This window comes from Streptopelia decaocto (genome assembly GCF_964273445.1).
Source record: "Streptopelia decaocto genome assembly, chromosome: 5".
NCBI lineage: Eukaryota > Metazoa > Chordata > Aves > Columbiformes > Columbidae > Streptopelia > Streptopelia decaocto.
The window spans coordinates 15,697,909-15,719,754 of NC_138659.1; the positions used below are offsets into that span (position 1 = coordinate 15,697,909).

Sequence of the window (21,846 nt, forward strand, 5' to 3'; positions counted from 1 at the left end):
CTCCCAATTTGCATGGGGAGCCTCCTGTACATGTGGTTAATGGCAAAATGCAGCCTTCACATCCCGTGAGCAGTGACCAGAAAACCATCTCTCTCTTTTGGAAGGGGTCCTGGGTGCAAAGTTCTGCCAAAACCGCACTGTCCACTGGCTGATTTGTCTCACTTTTGGAAGGCAGCCGTGAGGCAAGTGAGAACATTTCCTAACTGGAGCTCCCCTCGCACACACTGGTCCTCCTTGCACAACCACTGGACACATCTGGACCACTCTGGTCTCTCCCACCCCCTCGATTCACTTTAGGAATCACCAGCCAGGCTGTCCGGCTCACCCCGTGTTATAGTGTGAGAGTCCAGCAGCTCCTCCCAGTGCAAACCCAGGTTGTGCAATCACCGTGGGAGTGGGGTGGCCGTGCTAGAGCGGCGGGAGCTGCCCGCCCGCCCCTGACTCTGCCAAAGCCCCACGTCTCGCCTATAAATCAGGAGCAGGAGAGGTTCTCCGTGAAGCTGCAGGACAGAGCACAGACGGCCAAGGCTGGGAGGTAAGTGTCCACGGGGGTGTGAATCTTTTCCATCCCTCCCTGCTCACGCGAGCACCTTGCAGCACAAGACTGTTGAGCTCAGCTGCTATGAATACTTGCAGGGATGATATGGAAAGTGTGGCAGCACCAGGCTTGGGGTGGCCAAGGCAGTGCTTTTGGTATGTTATTTCTAGCTTCTCTGCAAAAGGGTAGGGGATTAAACAGCACACATAGCTGGGAGGTGTTTGTGTTAACTTCCACCCAATTGGGGAAAAAAGGAAGCAAACCAGTGAACCAATAAGCAGCTTATATTATCACATTTTTCATTTAAAAAGGAAAAAGTCCAGTTGTCGTTCCAAACTTGGGAAGCAAAGTATTCTTTAGGTGTTGCCTTTTTATTGAAAGTTGAAGTTGTTCATGGGGAATTTGTTGTTTTGTAGGAAAAAAAAAATGCATGCAACCCTATTTTCCTACAGAAAGCTTTTTTTCTGGTGAATGCACCATGCCTTTTGTCTGGTAGATTCTGAAAGTGCTTCTCAGAGTGGAGGAGCTGGTGCCACCCGGCTGTTGTGCTGTCCTGTTATGTGGAGTTAATAATTCAGTGGAGCAGGGGACTCACCAGCAGTGCTGGGGTTAAACCAGGGGTTGTAACAGCCCCCCGTGGGCACCTGTGTGATGGCCCCTGCATGGGCAATGTCCAGTCCGAGCTATTGCGCATGGGCATCATCCCTTGCTTCATTGCCCTGCAGTAGCAAGAAGGGTTTGGGTCTGTCATTCCCCCTGCAGCTCTGGGGGCCTCAGAGGGCTGGATGTTGACCTGGGGGCTGCTGTCTTTTGAGCCCTGGGCTCAAGTCGTCTGTAGCCCTGCAAGTCTGTCTGTCTAGCCCAGACCTCCTCAGCAGGGTGGCTTTGGGAGACAGACACAGAAACATCCCTAAAGGCAAGGTGTGCTACATTTGCAGCCCCTGCGCTGGCCTTGGTGGCCATGTCAAAGTCACCAGTGTCATCCCTGGGGATGGGGGACTGGACTACAGTCAATGATGCAGAGGCTGAGTAGTCCTGGTGCACATTTCATTTTCTTTTCTAAGAAAGGCAGAGGCAGCTCTCCAAAAATAACATACAAATGTTTGCTGGGCTGATAAGGGGCCATAGTTTAAACACAACTTGTAAATAAAAACTGGCAGTGATTCATGGCTTAACTACATACTTTCAAAGCGCATTTCCACAGCAACTGCAGGGTTTCAAAAGCAGCCTGGCGAGCATACTGTAAAAGTGGATGCATTTATTTTAAAAATTTAAAAAGAAAAATGGAAAAAATTAAGATTTAAAGATATTTAATCTAACTTGTAAGAGCCCAGAATACTGGTAAAGGGAATGAAGGCTTGGGGGTGGCATACAGAGAAATCCCCTATAGAGGTCATGCTGGCAGCTGCTCCCTCAGAGTGTGGTGACCATCTGCAGGTTTTCCCCCAGGTTCAGCTCTGTTCACAGCTCGGGATTCCGCCAGAGGCAGTGAGGATGAGAGTGGCAGTGGTGGGTGCGGGTGTCAGCGGGCTGACAGCCACCAAGTGCTGCATGGATGAGGGGCTGGAGCCCACCTGCTTCGAGCAGAGCCAGGACATTGGGGGGCTCTGGCGCTACACGGTGAGCTGGTGGCACCCATACCCCTTCCCACGGGACCTGCAGTTTTGTGGGCTGGGAACCGGGTTGAGCTGGGCTCCAGCGGGAGGGGCAGGGGAGGTGGGGGTTTGCTGGGTGTTGCCCTCTCCCAGCTGCACCCCCCGAGACCAGGGGAAGGGGAGTGGGAGGGACGGTCCCCGCCCCGAGGTGCTGGACTAATGCACCCTGGGGTGCCATGCCAGGAGCACATCGAGCCTGGCCGGCCAAGCCTCTATGCATCAGTCATCAGCAACAGCTCCAAGGAGTTGTCGGCATTCTCTGACTTCCCATACCCTGAGGACTTCCCCGTGTTCCTGCCCCATGCCAAGCTTCTGGACTACCTCCGGCGCTATGCTAACCACTTCGGCATCATGGAGCACATCAAATTGGGGGTGAGTGATGGATGCCCCCATGCTCCACCGCTCCCTGCACATGCTGGGTGCCAGTGGTGACTCCACTTCACTTCCACATTCCAGACCACCGTTGTAAGCATCCGGAAACGCCCCGACTTTGCCACCACGGGCCAGTGGGATGTGGTCACGGAGGCTGACGGGAAGCACACATCATACGTCTTTGATGCTGTTATGGTTTGCACTGGCAATTTCCCTGAACCAACCATCCCCCTGCACAGTTTTCCTGGTAGGCTACATGGCTCCCTGTGGTTATCTGCTTCCAGAGGCTGCAGGAAGAAGGATTAGTGGTTCTTCAGGGAACCTTTCCTTGTCTTGCTTCTGCTTTTCAAACCTCCTGGTATGGACAGCAGCTTTGCTTCAGCAGCTTTGTTTTTGCAGGCACAGGTCACTTCAGAGCAAATTTCCAAGGTAGGATGGTTTAGCCTTAGCTAAACTGTCCACACAATATGCAAGATGAGGCAAGGTCCTCTCAGTAATGCTCCATCATCTTTGGCAGGGCTGTATTCATCACTGCTGTGATGAATCTCCACAGTTGTCTGTGCTGAGAAGGTTGCATTGTCATCAGTGTTATCAAGTGCTTTTGAAGGTGCTTATAGGACACCAGGTCTGCAGGCTTTTCTGAACCTCTGTGTCCCCATCTTGTAGAGGCTGAATCTGGAAACTGCACCAGCACAGTTCTTGTGTAATACGTAACTGTCTTCCAAGACGCACCCAGCATGTTTGTTCCTGCTCGCTGCCATGCAGGGATGCACGAGACCCCATTTTGGAGAGGAAGCACCTATTTTGTGTGTGGGGGATGGAGGGCTGGACCTCCCCTCGTCCCCAGTGGCCAGCAATTGCACCTGCACCACTCGCCATGTGGATTGCTTCTATGCCAGAGCTCCCAACAAAACCTGCAAATGCTCAAGTAATTCAAAGCTTTGCTTCTTTTTCCCCTAAGGCATCAAGAGGTTTAAAGGCCAGTACTTCCACAGCCGGCAGTACAAGCGTCCTGATGTGTTTAAGGGGAAGCGCGTCCTTGTGGTTGGCATGGGCAATTCGGGAGTAGACATCGCAGTGGAGGCCAGCCATGTAGCCACAAAGGTACCACTGCACAGGCACCGCGGGGATGTGGGGAGGGTGATGCTGGGGGCAACACCTCAGCCTGCCATTGCTGCAGGGAGAGCAAGCTGGGTTTATCCTGCATGGTGTCCAAACAGTATTTCTGAACCTGCATTTCTTACTCAAAAACCTACCCTGAAAGAAAGGTGGTTGTTCTCTCCTGTTTCACCTCCATCTCCAGCTGCTGGGAGTTCTTAAGGATGCTGCTGCTTTTTCATTCCATGGCTGCCTGCACTGTGCCCTCCCGGGGTTACTTTATAAAGGCAAAGCAGCAAACTCATCCCCCCAAATTGCTGATTCTCTGATCTCTCCCAGGTGACTGTTAGCACCAGACGAGGTGCCTGGGTGCTCGGCCGTGTGTTTGAACATGGCTACCCATGGGACGTGGTTTTCAACACCCGCCTTATGAGCCTGATCAGAAATAACCTCCCTGCACCTCTTGCACGGGCATTGATTGACTACAGCGTGAACAAGAGGTTCAATCATGAGAACTATGGACTTCAACCAGAAAAGAGGTACTTCTTGGTGGCTCCCATCCCACACGGTGTCACAGGGCTAGTGCTGCACACAGGGAGATTTCCAACAGCCAACATCAAGCAATGCCCAGACTGGGGTGATATCCAGTGGGGAGTTTGTAACCCAGGGGTGGAAGATAAGGGTGAAACATGTTGGTGTTTGGAGGGTGGGGAGGTATGGCTGTTTGCTCAGACCAAGTGACACCCAGAGGCTGGAAGGCTGGAAGGCCCAGGGGAAGGAGTGGGGGCACTACAGGGCTTGTTCATGGTCTTCAACACTCAGATCCCTTGGCTCTCTGCAGCTGCCTGGTGCGTGAGCCCGTGTTGAATGACGACCTTCCAAGCTACATCCTGACAGGGAGGATCACCATCAAGCCGGGTGTCAAGGAGTTCAAGGACAACTCAGTTGTTTTTCACGATTGCCCTGAGGAGGAGCCCATCGATATTGTTGTCTTCTGCACGGGCTACGATGCTTCCTTCCCATTCCTAGAAGAAAAAATTGTCAAGGTGGAAAACAAGCATGCATGCCTCTACAAATACGTGTTTCCAACCCACCTGCAGAAGCCCACCCTGGCCGTCCTTGGGCTGATCAGGCCATTGGGAGGCATCATGCCTGTGATGGAGATGCAAGCACGCTGGGCAACCCGTGTCTTCAAAGGTAGGAGAGCAAATGTGAGCTCTCCCGTGTACCAAAATGCAGTTCAGACTGGATACGTCTTGTCCCCTTCATGTACCAAGAGGAATTACAGTCCTTGGGGACTCTGAATCTCACTTCAAAGTGGGTGATGGAGCATTTCTGGGGCTCAGACTTCCCAAGTTATTTCACTTCCGCTGAGATACAGCAACATGAGTGCACGCTTGGTCCAAGCAATGTGCAAGTTCACAACCTTTACCTGAAATCACACTTTTTTTTTTTTTTTTTTTCCTGTTAAGCTGATGCTTTTAAGCTAATGCTTTACTCTACCTGTGGCAAGCCAAGAGTGGGTGCTCCATTCCTTACTGTGACTTGGCAGATGTGCAGTCCTGCACCCAAGCCTGCAAACTATGGTTAAACTAGGTTATTCAAGACAGTATTTTCTTTCTAAAATATGTTAGAAGTCAGAGCACAGAGGTTAATATGTAAACCTGGATGCACAAGTAAGGATTGTCTTTAAGGTACTGTGGGGGATCCATCCTGGCAGAATTCACTGCTCTTTAAGGGACAGGGTGGTTTGTCTACAATGACTGGCAGAGAAGAAAAGTCCTATTGCCCCGCAAGAGGATTATTTATAATTATTGGGGTGAGGAAAAACTACTTGGTGGTTGTTGTTGGGTTTTTTTGTTTGTTTTGGTGCTGTTTTGTATTGTTTGGGTTTTTATATAAAAATAATAATAGGATCCTCTGGCTGGGCTGGCATGGAAGGCTGTATCAAGGCTCCTCCACAGAGCCAGGGGAAGCTCTGGTGTTTGTCTTTGGGATTATCCTCTCTGGGGCTATCGTGGCCCATCTCACCTCGCATCATCTGCCTGTGCCCTGACAGCACAAATCTGTGAAAGCAGGAAAAAGTGTGGGTGAACAAGAAAAAAAAGTGTGGAGGGCTGTTCTCTGGCAGAATTACCACTGTCAAGCTAAATCTGAACAATGAGGCTTTCCTGCCCTCCTGGGGAAGGGCTTCCCATGTTTTGCATCACTGAACAAATTCACAAAGCCCTCCAGGAGTTAACTGCTGCGGAACACTCTTCTCTCTCTTCTAGGCTTGTGTCAGTTGCCGCCTCAGTCTGTGATGGAGAAGGAAGTAAATGAGAAGAAGAAAAACCAAGTGAAATGGTAAGCCATCCTCCCAGAGCCCCAAAGGTTTTTTTGTGGATTGAAGAGCCCCTCGAGTTTGGGGGGGAACAACACACAGTCTCACACTCTGCAGCTGCTCCCTGCACATGTAGCGGAGGTGAGGGGGGGATACTGAGATCCAGCCACTCCTTTATTTACTTGCACTGAGCCAATGTATTCTTTGATTTGATGCTGATATTTTGCCTGTTCATGATGGGAATAAATTAATTCAGAGTAGTTGAGGCTAACCCTTGATTAGGAGTTGGGGAAGTGTGCCAGGGTCCCCAGGGACTGAGAGATAAAATGGCAGAGAAATTACTGGTAATAAATGCAAAGTAATTCAGCAGGGGAAAAAAAAAAAAGGCAAGCCAACCCAAGGCATACTCACAAATAGTCTCACATCTCAGCACAGAGATCTGAATCACTGTGAATAGGTGCCTCGGCACATGGTTCATGGGCAGGCAAAAGGTGGAATCAAATGCTAAGAAATATTAGGAGATGAATGAGACAAAACCAGGAAAGTGGGCAATATCTTAATCCATGATTCACCCAGATTGCTATAGTAGAAAAGGTATAGAAGAGTGAAATATAGAATTGCACAGAACAATTGCAGTATAATACAAGGCTAAACAGGTGAACGTGGGGCATGAAATGGTAAATTCTGCAAAGATGAAATGGAAGCAATTCTTCAATTCACCACGCATTTATTTTTTACATACTCAATGGAAATGATTGCAAGGGAAACTAAAGGATCCTGCCTTTCTCATGCTGCACGTGAGAGTAAAGAGAAAACTATTAAAAAATTAAAAAAAAAAAAAAAAGGAGAGAGAAAGGAAAAAAACTGGTTTCACAAAGTCTTTTAGAAAAGGTCCACCAAGGTGAAGATGTGGCCCGATGCAACTTGTCAGTGATGAAGTGACAGACCAATGTTTTCTTCTCCGATTCCTTAAGGTTTGGCCTGACCTTTGATGAAGTCCTCAAAACCGAGTGGCTGGCCTACCTGGACATGCTCGCCTCCTTCATCGGTGCCAAGCCCAGCGTGCCGCGGCTGCTGTTCCGAGATCCTCGGCTGGCACTCACCGTTTTCTTTGGCCCCTGCACCCCTTACCAGTACCGTCTGGAGGGCCCTGGGCGCTGGGAGGGTGCACAGCAGGCTATTCTCACCCAGTGGGACCGGATCCTGAAGCCCACCAAAACGCGAGTCCCTGCCAGCACTTCCAGCCCTTACCCTCCTCTCCTGATTGTGATGGGGTTTCTCCTGCTTCTGGCTGCGCTGTATTTTGGCTTCCCGTAGATTTTGGAGCTTGTTTAGGTTGTTTTCTTGATGTTATCTCAGGTTAGGCAGCTCCACAGGGTTCCATGGGACATCGGGAAAGGGATTTCAGCAGATCACAAGGTTAAAACTTCAACCAGCAGCACAAACTTCTCTCTGCCCCAGCTCACCACCAAGAACAGCTCTGCAGATCCGACGAGCTGGGGATGGCAGCCTCTCCCCAGCTTTTATGGCCCCTCTGCTGCTCTCCTGCCACGAGCAGAGCATGGCTGTGTGGCAGGGCTATGCCTGGACCAGACTGGCCAGGAGGCAGCAGGGACACCACCAGCAAAACTGGCTTCGGGTGTCACAACCAGAAAGAAGGATGAGTGTCCAACCCTGCCCCAAATCAGCCGGTATTTGAGGTCTGTAGTTCAGCAAGCAGTTATCTGGGCTGGGTAATGCAGATCAGGCTGTCCTTTCTTCCAACCTTAAGCCCTATGAGCCAAAAATCCCAGTTTGGGTTTAATGGGTGCACCTTTCCAGCAAAGGGGCCCTGGCTGGTACCCTTTGAGGCTAAGCAGTCCCAGCTCTGCTTCCCCGTTCTCCTCACCACCAGGCAATTATGGGGCTTTGTTTTGTGCACAGAGAGACTTTTAATCAATAAAATTTCAGAAGCATGTTGCAAACTGCTGCCTTGCTGTCTCCCTGTGTGCATGGGAAGAACTGGTGGGTCCCATGCCTGGGCTGGGACCATGTCAGCAGGTGCCATGGGCAACCCACAAGCCTGGGGCTGCAAGGGCTTTCATTGACCACCAAAAATCAGGCTGCACTGTGCACCACGTCCCCCCCTCCATGCTATCTACTGCAGTGTGGGCAAAGGGAATGTGCTTTGCTGACTTCCCAGGGATGCAAAGTGAGCGCCTGCCCAGCACAGGCAGCATGTCGGGGTCAGGTCAGGACAAGCCTGAACTGCTGCCAGGGCTGGGGCAGCGGCGAGCTGCAGCGTGGGAGTGCTTGTAAGCATCGCCCCCTTGGGATTACAGTCTGGATTTCCACTCCGCACCGCTGCGGGGAGGTTGAGAACTTTCTGCCAGCACATTTGAGCAGTGCAGGGGAGCGCGAGTGTAAAGGTCAGTGGTGCAAAAGCCACGGTGAGCTGCCTGGACTTCAGTCTTTCTTTAAATCTGCAGCTAGAGAAACTCAAAGCGAAGTTTGGCTGAAGCCTGAGCAGCGAAGACGCATCACTGCCCCAACAAGGTTTGCTCCTTGCTTCTCTCTGTCTGGGTTTTGCAGGCTTTGAAAGTGGGCAGGCAGCTCCCCGGGGTTTTGGTGTTCGCCACCAGCTTTGCTTTGCTGCTGGCAGGGAGAAAATGGGTGTCATGGGGACAATCTGAGTGAAGCCATCTGTAGGCAGCACTGGGTAAGAGAGGTGACTTTATTTCTGCAGGCACATGTCTGCCCTTTCCTAAAGCCAAGGGAGGCTTTGGAAAAAGGGGTTGGGTGAGTGTTGGTTTGTCCTGCCCTGTTCCTGCACATCGAGGAGCAGCTCAGGCTGCGAGCAACTGGCAGCCAATCCAACTTTGGATTCAGGAGGGCTGGGGGGTTGCATCCCTCTTGTATTTCACTGCATTTCTGCAGTTTCCTCCAGCTCCTCTTCAAGTTAACTTGCTCTTTTGACACAAAACCAGGTTTAAAAAAGTTACAAATGACTCTTCTTTCAGGCTTTGCCACAGGAGTGTTTGTTATCTAATCAAAGTTCACGTGGGTTCATTTTTTTCCTAGTTTCTTTGCTTTCCAGTTGGGCTCAGTGCAGCTCGGTTTACACACCCCAAGCTTTGAGTTCCGCCCATTTATAACCTGCGTTTCCTGGCTTTCCTAGCTTTTGTATATGCTGTAATCCCAGCTGCACTTTCACAGTGTCTGACTTCTGAATCGTTGCGCTGTGTTCCTGCTCAATCAGGCATCAGGCACACAACACAAGAACTGTTTGTTTTGGGAAAAAAAAAAAAAAAAGCCATTTAATGGGAAATTAAAAATGAAAGGGTGAAAACAAGCCAGTTTAGCTGAAAGCATTTCTTGAAAAGGTTTCAGGAGGTTCACTTTGTGCAGGCAGAAGTGGATAGCTGCAAGCCCCTTCCCCTTTTTTGCATGCCCTTGTTTGGGCCAGGAAAGGGAATAAATAGAAGCAGCAGTGTGAAGAGGTTTAAAAGTGCCTTGTTTTCCCCTGCCTGCAGGAGGGGAATTGTTGAGCCCTTGATTTAGCACAGCAGGAAGGGTAATGAGCAGCATCTGTCTGTAATGCTTGAGTCAGGAGCAGGTGATGGCTTTTTCCAAGGACAGTTCTCCTCCATGGACACCTGCAACCAGAGAAGACAAAGGGTGTTTTCCCAGGGATGGGGTGAAGAGACTGGTGTTTTGCTAATCCCTGGGCTATTCCATTTCCAGGTGCTCACACACCAGCCTGTTGCCTGCTGCGGGACAGCATGGTGCGGCGCGTGGCCATCATCGGGGCTGGAGTCGGGGGGTTGGCCTCTATCAAGTGCTGCCTGGATGAGGGGCTGGAGCCCACCTGCTTCGAAAGGAGCGAGGACATTGGGGGGCTCTGGCGCTACACGGTCAGTGAGCTTTGTCTGCATGGGGAGGATTGGCCTGGGGTTTGTCCCTTCCCACAGATGCCCTGTGCCTGAAGCAAAGAGGTGGCCATGCCCCGGGGAGCAGCCCTGTCCCAAGGCACAGGGCTCCCACCAGCTCCACGATGGAGAAGGAGATGGAGGGAGCAGAAGCCATGGTCACGAGGAGCTAGTCCTGGTTTATTGCTTGTACTTGAAGATTAGGAAAAAAATACGTGAATGAGGGGAGAAAGTCCTTCCCTGCACGTCTGCAAACACCACCACTGGCTTCACACAGGACTCCACAGATGGTGGCAGGGTCACTGTGTACCGTTCAGTCATCACCAACAGCTCCAAGGAGATGTCCTGCTTCAGCGACTTCCCCTTCCCAGAGGATTTTCCCAATTACCTACCCCACAGCCTCCTGCTGGAGTACTTGCGGATGTATGCCCAGCACTTCGACCTCTTGCGGTACATACACTTCAAGGTGAGGGGGGGCTCCAAGTGCCACAGTGAGGAAGGTTGTCAGTGGCTGCAGATACCAGGGCATTGCCCAGGTGAGATGGGAAAATGCTGGGTGTGATCCCACAAGGACAATGTGCCTTTCGCATCCCAAATGCAGCCTTTTCAACTCCATGTTCTAAACTGGGCTGCTCAAATGCGACCTGCCTGATCCATCCCCCCTGCCAGTGCTATCACCAGGGGAAAGGTGCAGGGTGGGATTTAACAGCTTCAGAGGTGACATGCAGCTCCCAAGGAACTCAGCTTGCCCCTGGCAGCCCCAGCCCTTTGCAGGTAGGTCAGCTCCGAAACATGGCACAGTCCCTGACTGCTGTTTTGTTGGGCTTTGGTGCAAGACGACAGCTGTCAGCGTGAGGAAGCGCCCAGATTTCGCTGCCTCAGGCCAGTGGGAGGTGATCACCGAGACCGATGGTGTCCAGGAGTCACACGTCTTCGATGCTGTCATGGTTTGCACTGGCCATTACCAGGAGCCCTACTTACCCTTGGCTTCTTTCCCAGGTAAGCCCTGCTTCAGCAGTCAGGTGGGCTGGGGCTTCCCCCCAGGGTTTCACTCAGCACCCATGGGTCCCTTGCCTGCATTTACCTTTGCGAGCCAGCCTGCTCCACAAAGCCACCATGCTGGGGCAGGTGGGACCCTCACCCTATGGGAATGGCTGTGGGCACTCTCAGAAATGGGAAAAACTCCTCGTAAAGATGCAGACAGGCTCTTGCATGAGAATTTGCAAAGCAGAACCAAGATAAGGTGGTGCAGGGAGGTGACATCATCCAGGGAGACGAGACCATGGGCTTCTCAGCTGCATGGAGGGGCAGAGGGTCTGGGCACCAGATTGGGGCAAGCAAACGTATCTGGTTGTAGGAGATGCTCCCTGTTCCCTGCCTAGGTATTGAGACCCGTTTCAAAGGCCGGTACCTTCACAGCCAGGAATACAAAGATGCGGAGGCCTTCCGGGGAAAGCGGGTGCTCGTGGTTGGCATTGGCAACACTGGTGGGGACCTCTCTGTGGAGCTGAGCCGCGTGGCTGTGAAGGTACAGTTCTGCAGTGGTGCTGAGCATGGCCAGGGACCATGAGAGCTGGTGGCTCACAGTTATGTGGAGGAAGCTTTTCCCACTGGGTTTCTCAATATATAGATCTTCAAATTAGAGGCAGTTGAAGCATCTCTGCAGCTCCTAGAGGGTTTCAGCCACCTCAGGAGCAGAGTGGCTCTTCAGCAGCTGTGGGAATTTTGCAGAAGCCACCACGAGCTGTTTGGTTCATCCGTACACTGGCTTCTTCCCCCTGGGTAAACCTCAGGGCTCCGAAGTGCAGGAGATGGGATTTGCCATTTGGGGTAAAAATTGGCAATGAGATGTCTGGGCAGGGGGCTGAGACCTGTCTTCTCCCCTAGGTGTTCCTGAGTGCCAGGAGCAGCACATGGCTGTTTAGTCGGGTCTCAGACCATGGCTTCCCCTTGGACATGGTTAACACCACCCGCTTCAAACACTTTCTTGACTGGCTTCTCCCATCAACCCTCATGAAGTGGATCAAGTTTCGGAAGTTCAATTCATGGTTTAATCATGCAAACTATGGCTTGGCTTCCACCAAAAGGTGTTTTTTCTGAGTTTTATTGGTTGGTCAGGGGCTTTTAATGGCATGAAATGCTCATTTTTTTAGTTTCATGGGGTATTTGTGGGAAAGCAAAACATTGCAGGGGAACTGTGGCCACAAAAGACATTTCAGGTTGCTCCTAGATGCTAATATTGCTGTCCTTTTTCTACCTGCAAGCTCCTACTTTAAGGTAATTGTCAATGAAGAGCTGCCATTTTGCCTCCTCTCTGGGACCGTCGTATTGAAGCCAAGTGTGAAGGAGTTCACCGAGAGCTCTGCTGTTTTTGAAGACGGAACAACTGAAGAAAACATCGATGTGGTGCTCTTTGCCACAGGCTATATCTCCCCATTTCCATTCCTTGAAGAGTCAGTTCGCAGCCTCTTCAACAATAACCGTTGCCTCTATAAATGCATCTTCCCTCCCCAGTTGGAAAAGCCGACGCTGGCCATCATCGGCTTAGTCCAGCTGACCGGCTCTGTGATGGTGGGATCAGAAATGCAGGCTCGCTGGGTGACAGGGATCTTTGCAGGTGGGAGGCAAGGTGCAGGGATGGGGGCAGACCTGCTGGGGTGGGAGGTTTGGGGTAGCCTGACCTGCTGTCTACAGAGCCTAGGGTGTATTACAGCTCCTGCCACAGTGTCTGTGGTGGCCATGGACATTAGTAGCACCATAGCAACTGCCCTCCAACTGCATCCCCATATCCCTGCTGCTCAGCGCATGCTGCTGTAACCAGCAAACACAAATGCCCTTGATAAAGGGGCTGGGAGCACGGGAAGGGGGTGAGCTCTTCAGCTTAAGGTGCTGCTGGAGGTCTTTGGTTTCTCTGCTCTTCTCAGGCTGGAACAAGCTCCCTCCTGCCAGCAGGATGATGGCTGATGTTTCGAAGAAGAAGCCACCGGTCAAAAGGTGCGTGATGCTCTGGAGTTCAGGGTATGACAGACACTGTGTGTCTAGGTAACCCCAGGAAAATGGGACCCCTACAGCAGCCATGAGACAGACCCTCTCAGGACACCCAGAACTTCTTGGATGTATTTATTCCCTCACCACCCGTAGCAAGGTGGGGAAGTGTTGTTGTGGCTCCTTTACGAATGATGGACCAAGACAGTGGCCTGGCAGTGCTCTGCAGCAGCTCATGGCAAGGCCCAGGACCTGCAGGTCCCCTCTGCCAGGCCTCCAAGTCATGTCCTCATCCCCAGCATGTCAAGATGGAGGTTTGGTTTCCTCCAGACTAAGGGTGCCATCTCGTGGCTTCTTCCTCTCAAATCCAGACAGCACAGAGGGCTGGGATCAGGGCCACGCCCCATCCAGAAACCCCACTGGAGCCAAGCCATGCGGGTGGGAGACAGTTTGGTGGCAATTTTTGGCAGGTCAAACTGAGTATTAGGCAAAGCTGGAACTCATCCTTATGTATGTGAGAACTAAAGTCCTGCCTTGTTGGCACTGGGATTACACAGGAGGCTGGGATGTGTCCTCCAGGCTGTGGGACAGGTGATGGTAGACATGCTTCCTTGCAGCAGCTTTTGGGAGCAAGGGGGGACCTCAGGCCTGGCAGGTGCAGGCTGGGTTAGGTCTGGCAGCAAGGCAGAGCTGCATCACAGAACACAGATGAAAACCTGGGACAAAACAGAGCCACAGGGATTGTCACCAGGAGCCTCAGCAGCTGCAGACGTCATGTGTTACACAGAAATATGGGACTCCAAGGTGAAACAGAACTAACCACAAAGCTGTCCCAAATTTGCAGAAGCAGATTGAGCATATGTCCTCCCTCCTGCAAGAGAGATGAGGCCTCAAGCGGAAAAATGCTGGAGGTCTTTCCCAGCATGGGAAGCTTTCTGCATCTCCCAGTTCTTCCCAGTCCCCTTGGCAGTCTTCTCTGGGAATGTCTACTCCTCTGCCTCTCATAACTGGCCAAAGCCACACCTGTGAACCTCGGTGAAGGATGTAGCATGGGTATTTCTGGCATTACAACGAATACAGTATTATGCTAGAATAATTTTTGGGACACAACTAGGCTGCAGAGGAAAAACAAGCCTGTGCCTATTCCCTGTCCCAGGTAACTGCTGGGTAACAACCTCACAGATGCTCTATTGGTGCCTTTAGCTTTATTGGTGCCTTTAGGTTTATTGGGATTGGGGGCTGAGGGCGCTCAGCTGCAGAGACTGGGGCTCAGCTGTGTCCCCTGCAACACAGTGGCTTGTCTGAGTCCAGAGCTTTTGTGTTTTGTGGGTCTGGGAACCGAGGTAGGAAGACGCAATTTAATTTTGTCTATTTTATGTCCCACTGAAGGAATCCATCCGAGAGGGAGAGCTTGAAAATAGATTTTATCAGCTACACCGATGAAATTGCTTCGTGTGCTGGTGTAAAGCCCAGTGTACTAAGGCTGCTCCTGACAGACCCCCGCCTGGCCCTGGCGATCTTCTTTGGCCCCTGCACATCCTACCAGTACCGACTGGTGGGACGGGGGAAGTGGAACGGGGCCAGAGAGGCCATCCTGACCCAGTGGCAGCGGACACTGAAGCCCTTGAGAACTCGGGTGGTGGATGACTCCTCCGACAGCTCCTCCGGCTGGTGCTGGAGGTGCCTCCTGGCCCTGCCAGCAGCTCTCATGGTGGGTTTTCTCTTTTCTAAATACACCCGGATGGGTTGGAGCTCCCAGGCAGGTTTCCAGTTGTAGAAGAAACAGGGTGAGACCCAGTCGCAGGCTGTCTGGTGCCTGGCCTCCTCTTGCCCATGTTTCACACCCACCAGGGGCCATATGGGTGATTTACCCCAAGCTTGCCGCAATCCATGCCTGCGTTGCACCAGCACAAGGTTGGATCTCCAAAGGGCTTTTGGAAAGAGCTGTTTTGGGATGGGCTGGTGTGCACGGGACCAGCCTTCCTCCCCCCCTGCTCAACCCGAGCTTCCTCCATGACATTTCAGCAAGACCTGCAAAACTTGGTGATTTTCTGAAGTGCTAACTGTAGAGATCTTTGTATTGTTCTGATCACTTCTGGAACATCAGTAAGGTGCTAGAAATAAACCTCACAGATTTGATCTTCTCTGATGGTTTTATAAATGGTTTCTTATCAGTGGGGGGTGTCAAGTAGACCCTGTGCTCCATCTAGTGGCAGAGGGGAGAGCTCCTTCCTAAGAAATAATATATCCAGTGACAAATCCAGGTGGATGAGCGTTCCCACCACTGCTCGAGTAGCCTGGGGCTTGCAGGGAACCCCGAAGACCACGAGCAGAAGGCAGACCCTCCCCACGCACCGGCGGGTGCTCTCATCTGGGGATTTTCCTGCAAACCCAGCGGGTGGGCGCTGCCCGTTTGTGCTCGGGCTGCAACGCCTGCCCTTCGACAGAGCATGTTCCCAGCCCCCTCCCGACGGCGGCAGCGGGTGCTCGGAGCTGCCGGTCACCACGCCTGGGGCAGCACCACCCACCACCCCGCGCCGCCAGGGGGCGCAGAGCGCGCCGCCGCGCGCCCGCCCGACTGCGGCACGGCGTGGCCACGTGAGCGGCGGCGCCGGGGCGGGGCCGGCAGGCGGGTGCGCGCGCGCGGCGCGGTGAGGTCAGACGTCGTTGGCGCCGGCTTGGCCGCCCGCCATCTTGGCCCCTGTGTGGAAGCGGCTGAGGCGGCGGCGGCGTCGCGGCGCCGGGAGCAGAGCGGCCTCGCCGAGTCCGGTGAGCCCCGGGGAGGCCAGAGCGCCGGCCCGCCGCTCTGCGCGCTAGGTAAACGGCGGCGCCTCCGCTTACCCGTGGCGCCCCGCCGGCCTGCAGCGCGGACCGGCACCGGTAGGAGCGGACGAGCGGCCTGCGCCGCATGGCCCCGGGCGGGGGCGGCTTCCGGCCGGCCTGGCGGCGGCGGGCCTGTGGCCAGCAGGGAAGGGGGTGCCCCCGGGGGCAGGCGCCCCGCTGCTCGCCGCGGCCCGGCGGAGGGAAGCGGCGCGGCGCTGGGCCTGCGGCGGGCGGGCAGGCCGGGCCTCAGCCTTACCGCGCCTCTGGGCCGCGCCGCAACGCATCCCCGCCTGGGGCCGGCCGCACCCCGCGCCGGGCACGGCGCCGGGCCTCCCACGGGGGTGGCGGGAGGGGGCTGCCGCGGTAAAGGCGGCTGAGGGCCGCTCTTGCGGCTGTGCTTTCTTCGCCCGCGCTCTTTCCTGTCGTGTGTCCCCCCCATTTTTTTTAACGGTTCCAGGTCTCGGGGGAGATTACTCGGAAGACGCGCCATCCCCTTCGTGCGGTTGTGCTCGCTCTGTGGCTGTGATTCTTTCCCCAGAAACGCGGGGGGGAAGGGAGCCTTTTCTTACGGGATGCTGGAGGCACACGCAGGGCGCGGTGCTTAGGTTTTCTAATTCTGAAATATTCATCTACAGTTCTTGAGGTGCACAGTAAAAGGCTCCTTCTGGGTTATTTGACATAGGACTAAGCAAAGCCCTGATTAAGAGGTATTGTTGTTTCTGCTCCTAGGGAAGAGATCTGTAGGGGTGGGGTGAGCAGAGTCAGAGGTGTTCTTGATAGCGCTTAGAGGATGGTGAGAGCATGGGTAGATGACATGGCTAAAATTCAGGTAGCTTGTCTGCAGTGGGCATAATGCAGTGGGTGTAATGGGAGCCATCATGGAGCAATGCAGGGACTGAAAATCTTGGGGCTGAAGATGGCCCAGAGAGCTTCTGGTTCAGGCCCTCTTTATGGGGAAGGGGACCACCCATGAGAGTGTGGCACTGGGCATTGAATGTTTTTTCTTTTTTATGTCTCTTATGTATGTTTTGTAAGCTTGTGTTCTTTGTGAAAGGTCTCGAACTCTGTATCATTGAGTAAGGACCGTTTTTCATTGACATCAGATGGGCATGTTGGTAGAAACTAATATTATTTCCAAATGAAGGAACAGAACTTTAATTTTTAATAGCTTTATTTCTTCTGAATTGAGGTATTGGGCCTACCCATTGTCTAGTCTTAAGAGCTCAGCTCAGAGAAGAAACTGCTTTTCAGAGTGCGGAGGAAACAGGACATGATCTCATTTGTCCATCAGTGAGAAACAAAAGGATCACCGTTTAATACTGACTTCCAGGAGCTGAATGGCTGTCAATTTTCTTTGTATTCTATAGTCTAGAAAATTTCTCTTTGATGTTAATTTTGGGGTGGTTTAGTACAACTCAGCCATAGTCGCCTTGGGACTAAGGAATCTTGAAGTTTTGGGAGTTCTTTGAACTTGGTGAATATTCAGTGAAAAGGTAATTTGTCCTTCACAATATTGTGCTCAGTGTGTGAGGAGTATGACTGCTTTGGTGGACATGTGTGCTTAAGAGGTCACTGTTTAAAATGAGAACTTAGCTCTCTCATAGGCCAATGCTTGTATGTGGAGACTGGGGTTATGGCCTCTGTGTGTCTCTGTCACCCAGAACTCTGCCTTAGTGTATATGTTTCCTGCATAATGCACGTTGCTTTGGTAAAAAATAGCTTGCAAAATGTGTATAAATCAATACACAGTCACTTCTATGAGTCTTGCTAATATAAATTTTATATCTCTTTGCAGTTTAGTAGCAATTTAAAATTTATTTACTCTCATTTAGACGTCATAACAAGAACCCTAGTTTTTTGTACAGCAAAACGGTTTTAATTTGGTTGCTGGAGTCCTTGTTCGATGGTACAGATTTATGGTATGCATCTTCTGTAGGTCGTTTCCCCACATCCTGGAGTCTATTAGGGAAAGTGAAATGAGCAAGGAAAAGATGATGCAATTCAGAAGGGAGCTCTCCTGTAGGGTTTTGTTCTGTCTGAATGAATGCTGTATGTCAAGAGAAAGAATGTAAGTCAAAGCAGTGGGTATGTTGTATGGGGTTGACTTCAGCCAGGTGTCCTGTGTTACTGAAAGCACAAGTCACTTTGTTGCAGAATATTTTCCAGGCTGCTGAACAGGAGTGATGTGAAAGTGGACAGAGGATGGAAAATTTATTCTAAATACCATATAAGGGTGGTGTGGATAAGAGGCTTAGATGTGCAGATAAAAAGAAAAAGGTAGCTCTTGCAAAAGGATTAAACCCTTTCATAGTGTGCTCCATCAGAGGAATAAACCCTTTTACAGCGTATTGGAGATGTAAGCTAAAAAAAAGGATTGAAGAAAGAGTGGGATATCTTCAGAGGCCATATACAGTAATGGAGGGTTTGAGGGGAAAAAAACCCCTCCACCCTGGAAATACACCACCTTTCCACTAGTTGGGGATGGATGTTTGGCTTGTAGTGATGGGACTGCCAGTGGTGTTTTTACTGGTAGAACCAGTTGTTCACCTTCTGTAAGAAATTTTTTTCTTCACTCAGCTTCATTCTTGCCCTCATTTTTTTGGGGGTGTCTGGGTTTCACAAAACCCCATAGAAACTTCTCATGGGTGAAAGCAGGTGTGAAAATAAAAGCTGAGATTTGTTTGAGGAAATAATAGTGTGTGTGTGTTGGTGAAACAAAAACGGAGTGCACAGGAGTCTTAAAAAATGCATGAAGAGCAAAGGAAGATGAAGTCCTAATAAAAATCAGATGAAGACAGCTTTTATGTCTATGAAGAACAGTCTAGCAGAAATAGGCTGTTTTTATTACAAATACCTCAACCATTACATAACATTCTAACTAAATGCTAACGAACTGGTCTGTTACAGATTGTAAACACGTATTAAAGGGAGAAGCTGTGTATCGTTCACATTGGTCATGTTTTTATGTGTCTGACACTGTCTTGATTAACGGTAAAGTTATAGTGCAGAATCAACATTATGTATCTTCAATCCGAAGTATGAGGTGATAAATTTTAACTGATATGTGTTTGAAAATAAAGTGGGCTCCATTTTCAGGGGATTACAGTATCAGAGACAGGAATTACTGCCATTTATTTTAATGTACATCAAATATACAAGTAGTGCCTGAAGAACTGTGGCATCACCCAGTGCCAGGTGACTGAGAGGAATCTATTAAAATATCTCTTTAAATCAATGTACAGCTGATTCTTAAGTGACTTGGCAGCTTTACTCAAATTTTAGTTAGTTGGAATAGAAGATGTAGCTCATCATGCTCAGAGGTACCAAATGGTTTTTCGTAGTAAACGCAGCAATGGCTGGGTTGCCCATTTTTTGCTGCACTGCTTGCTTAAGCTATCAAATCAAACTTTTTCAGCTTAGAGAAGCAAACTTTTTCAGGCTGTCCTCGTTAAATCATGTAAACAGCCACAGCTTGTTTTATAATGAATATTTTGTAAGAATGTGACCGTAATATTCCTAGATTTCAGTGTTTGTGAATTTTAACTTGTACATCAAAATTGTGATGGTAGACTTAAATTGTGTTTGCAGGAGTAATAGTTCATTACTCTTGTTAAAAGAAATGTTATTTAACTGATTTGAATCTTCAACTAAGGTGAAAGTGCAGGAATATCTTCATTTTCTTAGAGAAGCCAATGATTTTCTCCCAATTTAAGACCTGATATGCTTTAGGAGTGAATTATTTCTTCTATTTCAAACTAACCATATATTCCACTGAAGGACCTCACTGTCTTTAGATTTTGATGCTTTCATTTTGAAAAAGAAAATTATTGTATTTACAGAGCTTGCTTTTATTATAGTGTTTAGGACAGTCTGTGCTTCCTGTATCTAGGTATACATAGGTGCACAGCAGAAGTGTTCTAGTGAGGAGAAACAATAACATTTTCTTTTGCCAATGTGTATAATTAGTCTGGAGGAAAGGCTGCATTCTAGTAAGAAAAATTTGCCTTTGGTTTGTGATACAGCTATTTGGTTAATTTGCTGGAGTCACCATGGTTAGGAGATGTTTTTCATGCTACAAACCAAGCTACCCACATGGACAGAGTTTTGTAGTATGCACTTAGATTTGGGCAAATAAAAGTTTCTTGATACTTATTTTGATAATATATTGAGGCTTAATTATTTACCTACTGCATCTTAAAAGCAGATGGGGACACATGGCATTGTGTTTTTCCAAGCAGAAAAAACAGAGAACCAAGAGCAACTGAGGATGTTAAGCTTCATCTGTAGCCATTTGGCAGATGCAAGTTAACTTCCATGGAAAATGGGTTCTGTAATGCTGAAAGGCAGATGCAGAAAGCTGAGTATGCTGATAAGGCTTTCCTAATTTAGCTCATAACTTTTTTTTTTTTCCTAATGAAACATAAATGAATCCTGTCTAAAGCAGAAGGCTGAAGTTGACCTGTACTGTAATCAGCCACTGTTGTCCAGAACTGTTGTCAGTGTGGTTTTTGCAGCTGCATCTCTTACATGCTAAGCATTCTTTCAGTGAAGAAGATGATCTCTGTTCTAAGAAAATAGTGAGTCACAGGGAAAAATGTGTAACCAGAGATCCAGAGGATAACAGGCAGCAGGTAGAAGAGACGGTGAGCAGCCATGAGCTCTCTTCAAGCTGGACCAGACCAAGGTGCAAATTCTACCATCTTTGTATGCACAGGATTGAAGTTTTTTATTGATGCTGTCAATGGTATGTTATGAGCTGGTACATTTGGCAACCCTGGCTCTTGCTATCACAGTGGTAGTATCTTTGATAGCCTTAAAACCAAATATGCTCTAACATCTTTTAATACAGAGGAGAAATTATTCTTTTTTATATACATGAGTGAGATTGGGAGTATGGTTGGAGTTACAGGCAACACAGAATTTGGGTACTGAGCAAGCCGGGAAGTTTTGAAGGTGGTGACAAGTAGCTCGAGTCATTAGATATCTGATTAGAGTAACTGGTCTTGAACAGTTTTTTTCATTGTGCTAAGATTGTACAGAACTCTGTTTAAAATTTTGTGTTCTGTAGATTCCTACTGTTGATGACTATATTGAGAAGATGAACAGAAAAAAGTTGGAAAAAATAGCTAGAGAAGAGGGAATTCATTTTGGCATAGCTGTTCTGAAGAGGAATGAAAATCTTTGAGAATGTAGCCCTGTAGCCCTGCTTCTTGTGCACTTCCAAAATACACTGAAAGAGCTCATGAACAGAAGGGCTTACCTTGAACATTATTTCAGAGCAACATCTAACTGATTTCTGAAGTCAGAACCCTTAGAAATAACTATTTATGTTACTTAAGGACTGATCTATGAATAGGAGCTTTGGAAAACCAAGTTTTGCATAAAAACCTTTGCTTATTTGCAGCTGAGGTCAGGGATACTTGAAAGGTGCAGAAGGGCATGATGTGGAGAAAAATCAACTGCTCAGAGTGAGTTGTGGTTCAATGGGAAGAATGCTGCAAGTGTCGATTCCTCTGTCAAGAAATGTTAATTACTGCAGTTGGCTTGGAAATTGTGGTGAAGAAGCAGGAAATGGAAGTTTCGAAAAAGGTTCTTTGAGTTATTCACAGTAAGGAATAGCTTTGCATTTGTCTCTTAATCTGTCCTTCCCTCTTCCACTGTCCAGTTCAACATGGGGTGAGTTGGGGAAGGTTGGAAATATGCCACTGGTTTAAATGACTTTGTTTCAGACTTTGTACTAAAGTGCAAAGGCTTTTGGAGCAAGAGTATTAAAATGAAAGGGAATAATGAAACAGTGGAGAAATGGGTGTTTTTAAATGGCCTCAACTTCTGTTCATCTGTCAGTAATCTAGTCTATATTCATGTACCTATTGATTATCTCTCCTCAGCTTCCTAAAAATATTCTTTAACTCTAAAAAGAAGTGTTTTGCAGCAAACACTGTGACTGACTTAAGGAGTCAGCGCTTGTTCAGCTCAGCTGTTTTTTCTGGTAGCTCATTCCAGACAGTTGCCTGCAGAAGAACAGATCATGAGCCCTACTCAGTCTGCAGCTGAAGTCAGATCTGCTCAAGTGCAGCTGAAACTGGCTGTTGCTCTGGATGTTTAGAAATAAGAGAAAATCTGGTAACATGTGAAAACTTCTTG

At 49.6% G+C, this 21,846-nt stretch overlaps 3 protein-coding genes across 21 annotated transcripts in view; all 3 read left to right on the top strand.

The window, feature by feature from the left end:
• Window positions 1–419: 419 nt before the first annotated feature.
• Window positions 420–7,950, top strand: FMO1 (flavin containing dimethylaniline monoxygenase 1). 4 transcript variants are annotated; one of them, XM_082054365.1, is made up of 9 exons: window positions 420–535; window positions 1,988–2,158; window positions 2,377–2,565; window positions 2,650–2,812; window positions 3,527–3,669; window positions 4,003–4,202; window positions 4,505–4,860; window positions 5,937–6,009; window positions 6,961–7,950. In XM_082054365.1, the coding sequence occupies exons 2-9, from the start codon at window positions 2,033–2,035 to the stop codon at window positions 7,301–7,303; spliced, it is 1,593 nt and encodes a 530-aa protein (XP_081910491.1). In that variant the 5' UTR covers window positions 420–535; window positions 1,988–2,032; the 3' UTR covers window positions 7,304–7,950. The 4 variants fall into 4 exon arrangements, with proteins under 4 accessions (XP_081910491.1, XP_081910490.1, XP_081910492.1 ...); XM_082054364.1 differs by having other exon boundaries at window positions 488–535; window positions 1,976–2,158; XM_082054366.1 differs by lacking the exon at window positions 420–535 and adding an exon at window positions 631–693.
• Window positions 7,951–8,054: 104 nt separating this feature from the next.
• On the top strand, window positions 8,055–15,023 carry FMO4 (flavin containing dimethylaniline monoxygenase 4). Its single transcript, XM_082054367.1, has 9 exons — window positions 8,055–8,521; window positions 9,710–9,879; window positions 10,172–10,360; window positions 10,731–10,893; window positions 11,277–11,422; window positions 11,782–11,981; window positions 12,159–12,511; window positions 12,819–12,888; window positions 14,269–15,023. Exons 2-9 carry the CDS (start codon window positions 9,748–9,750, stop codon window positions 14,654–14,656), a joined length of 1,641 nt encoding a protein of 546 aa, XP_081910493.1. The 5' UTR covers window positions 8,055–8,521; window positions 9,710–9,747; the 3' UTR covers window positions 14,657–15,023.
• Window positions 15,024–15,539: 516 nt separating this feature from the next.
• The window catches only part of PRRC2C (proline rich coiled-coil 2C), a 70,773-nt gene continuing 64,466 nt past the window's right edge, over window positions 15,540–21,846 (top strand). For 13 of the 16 annotated variants that reach the window (XM_082054577.1, XM_082054590.1, XM_082054589.1 and 10 more), the window contains exon 1: window positions 15,550–15,696. The gene's annotated coding sequence lies outside the window, so the exon portion shown is untranslated. Of the gene's footprint in view, window positions 15,760–16,272; window positions 16,410–21,846 lie in introns of those variants that run through there. The other 3 variants (XM_082054585.1, XM_082054586.1, XM_082054587.1) reach the window with 3 other exon arrangements.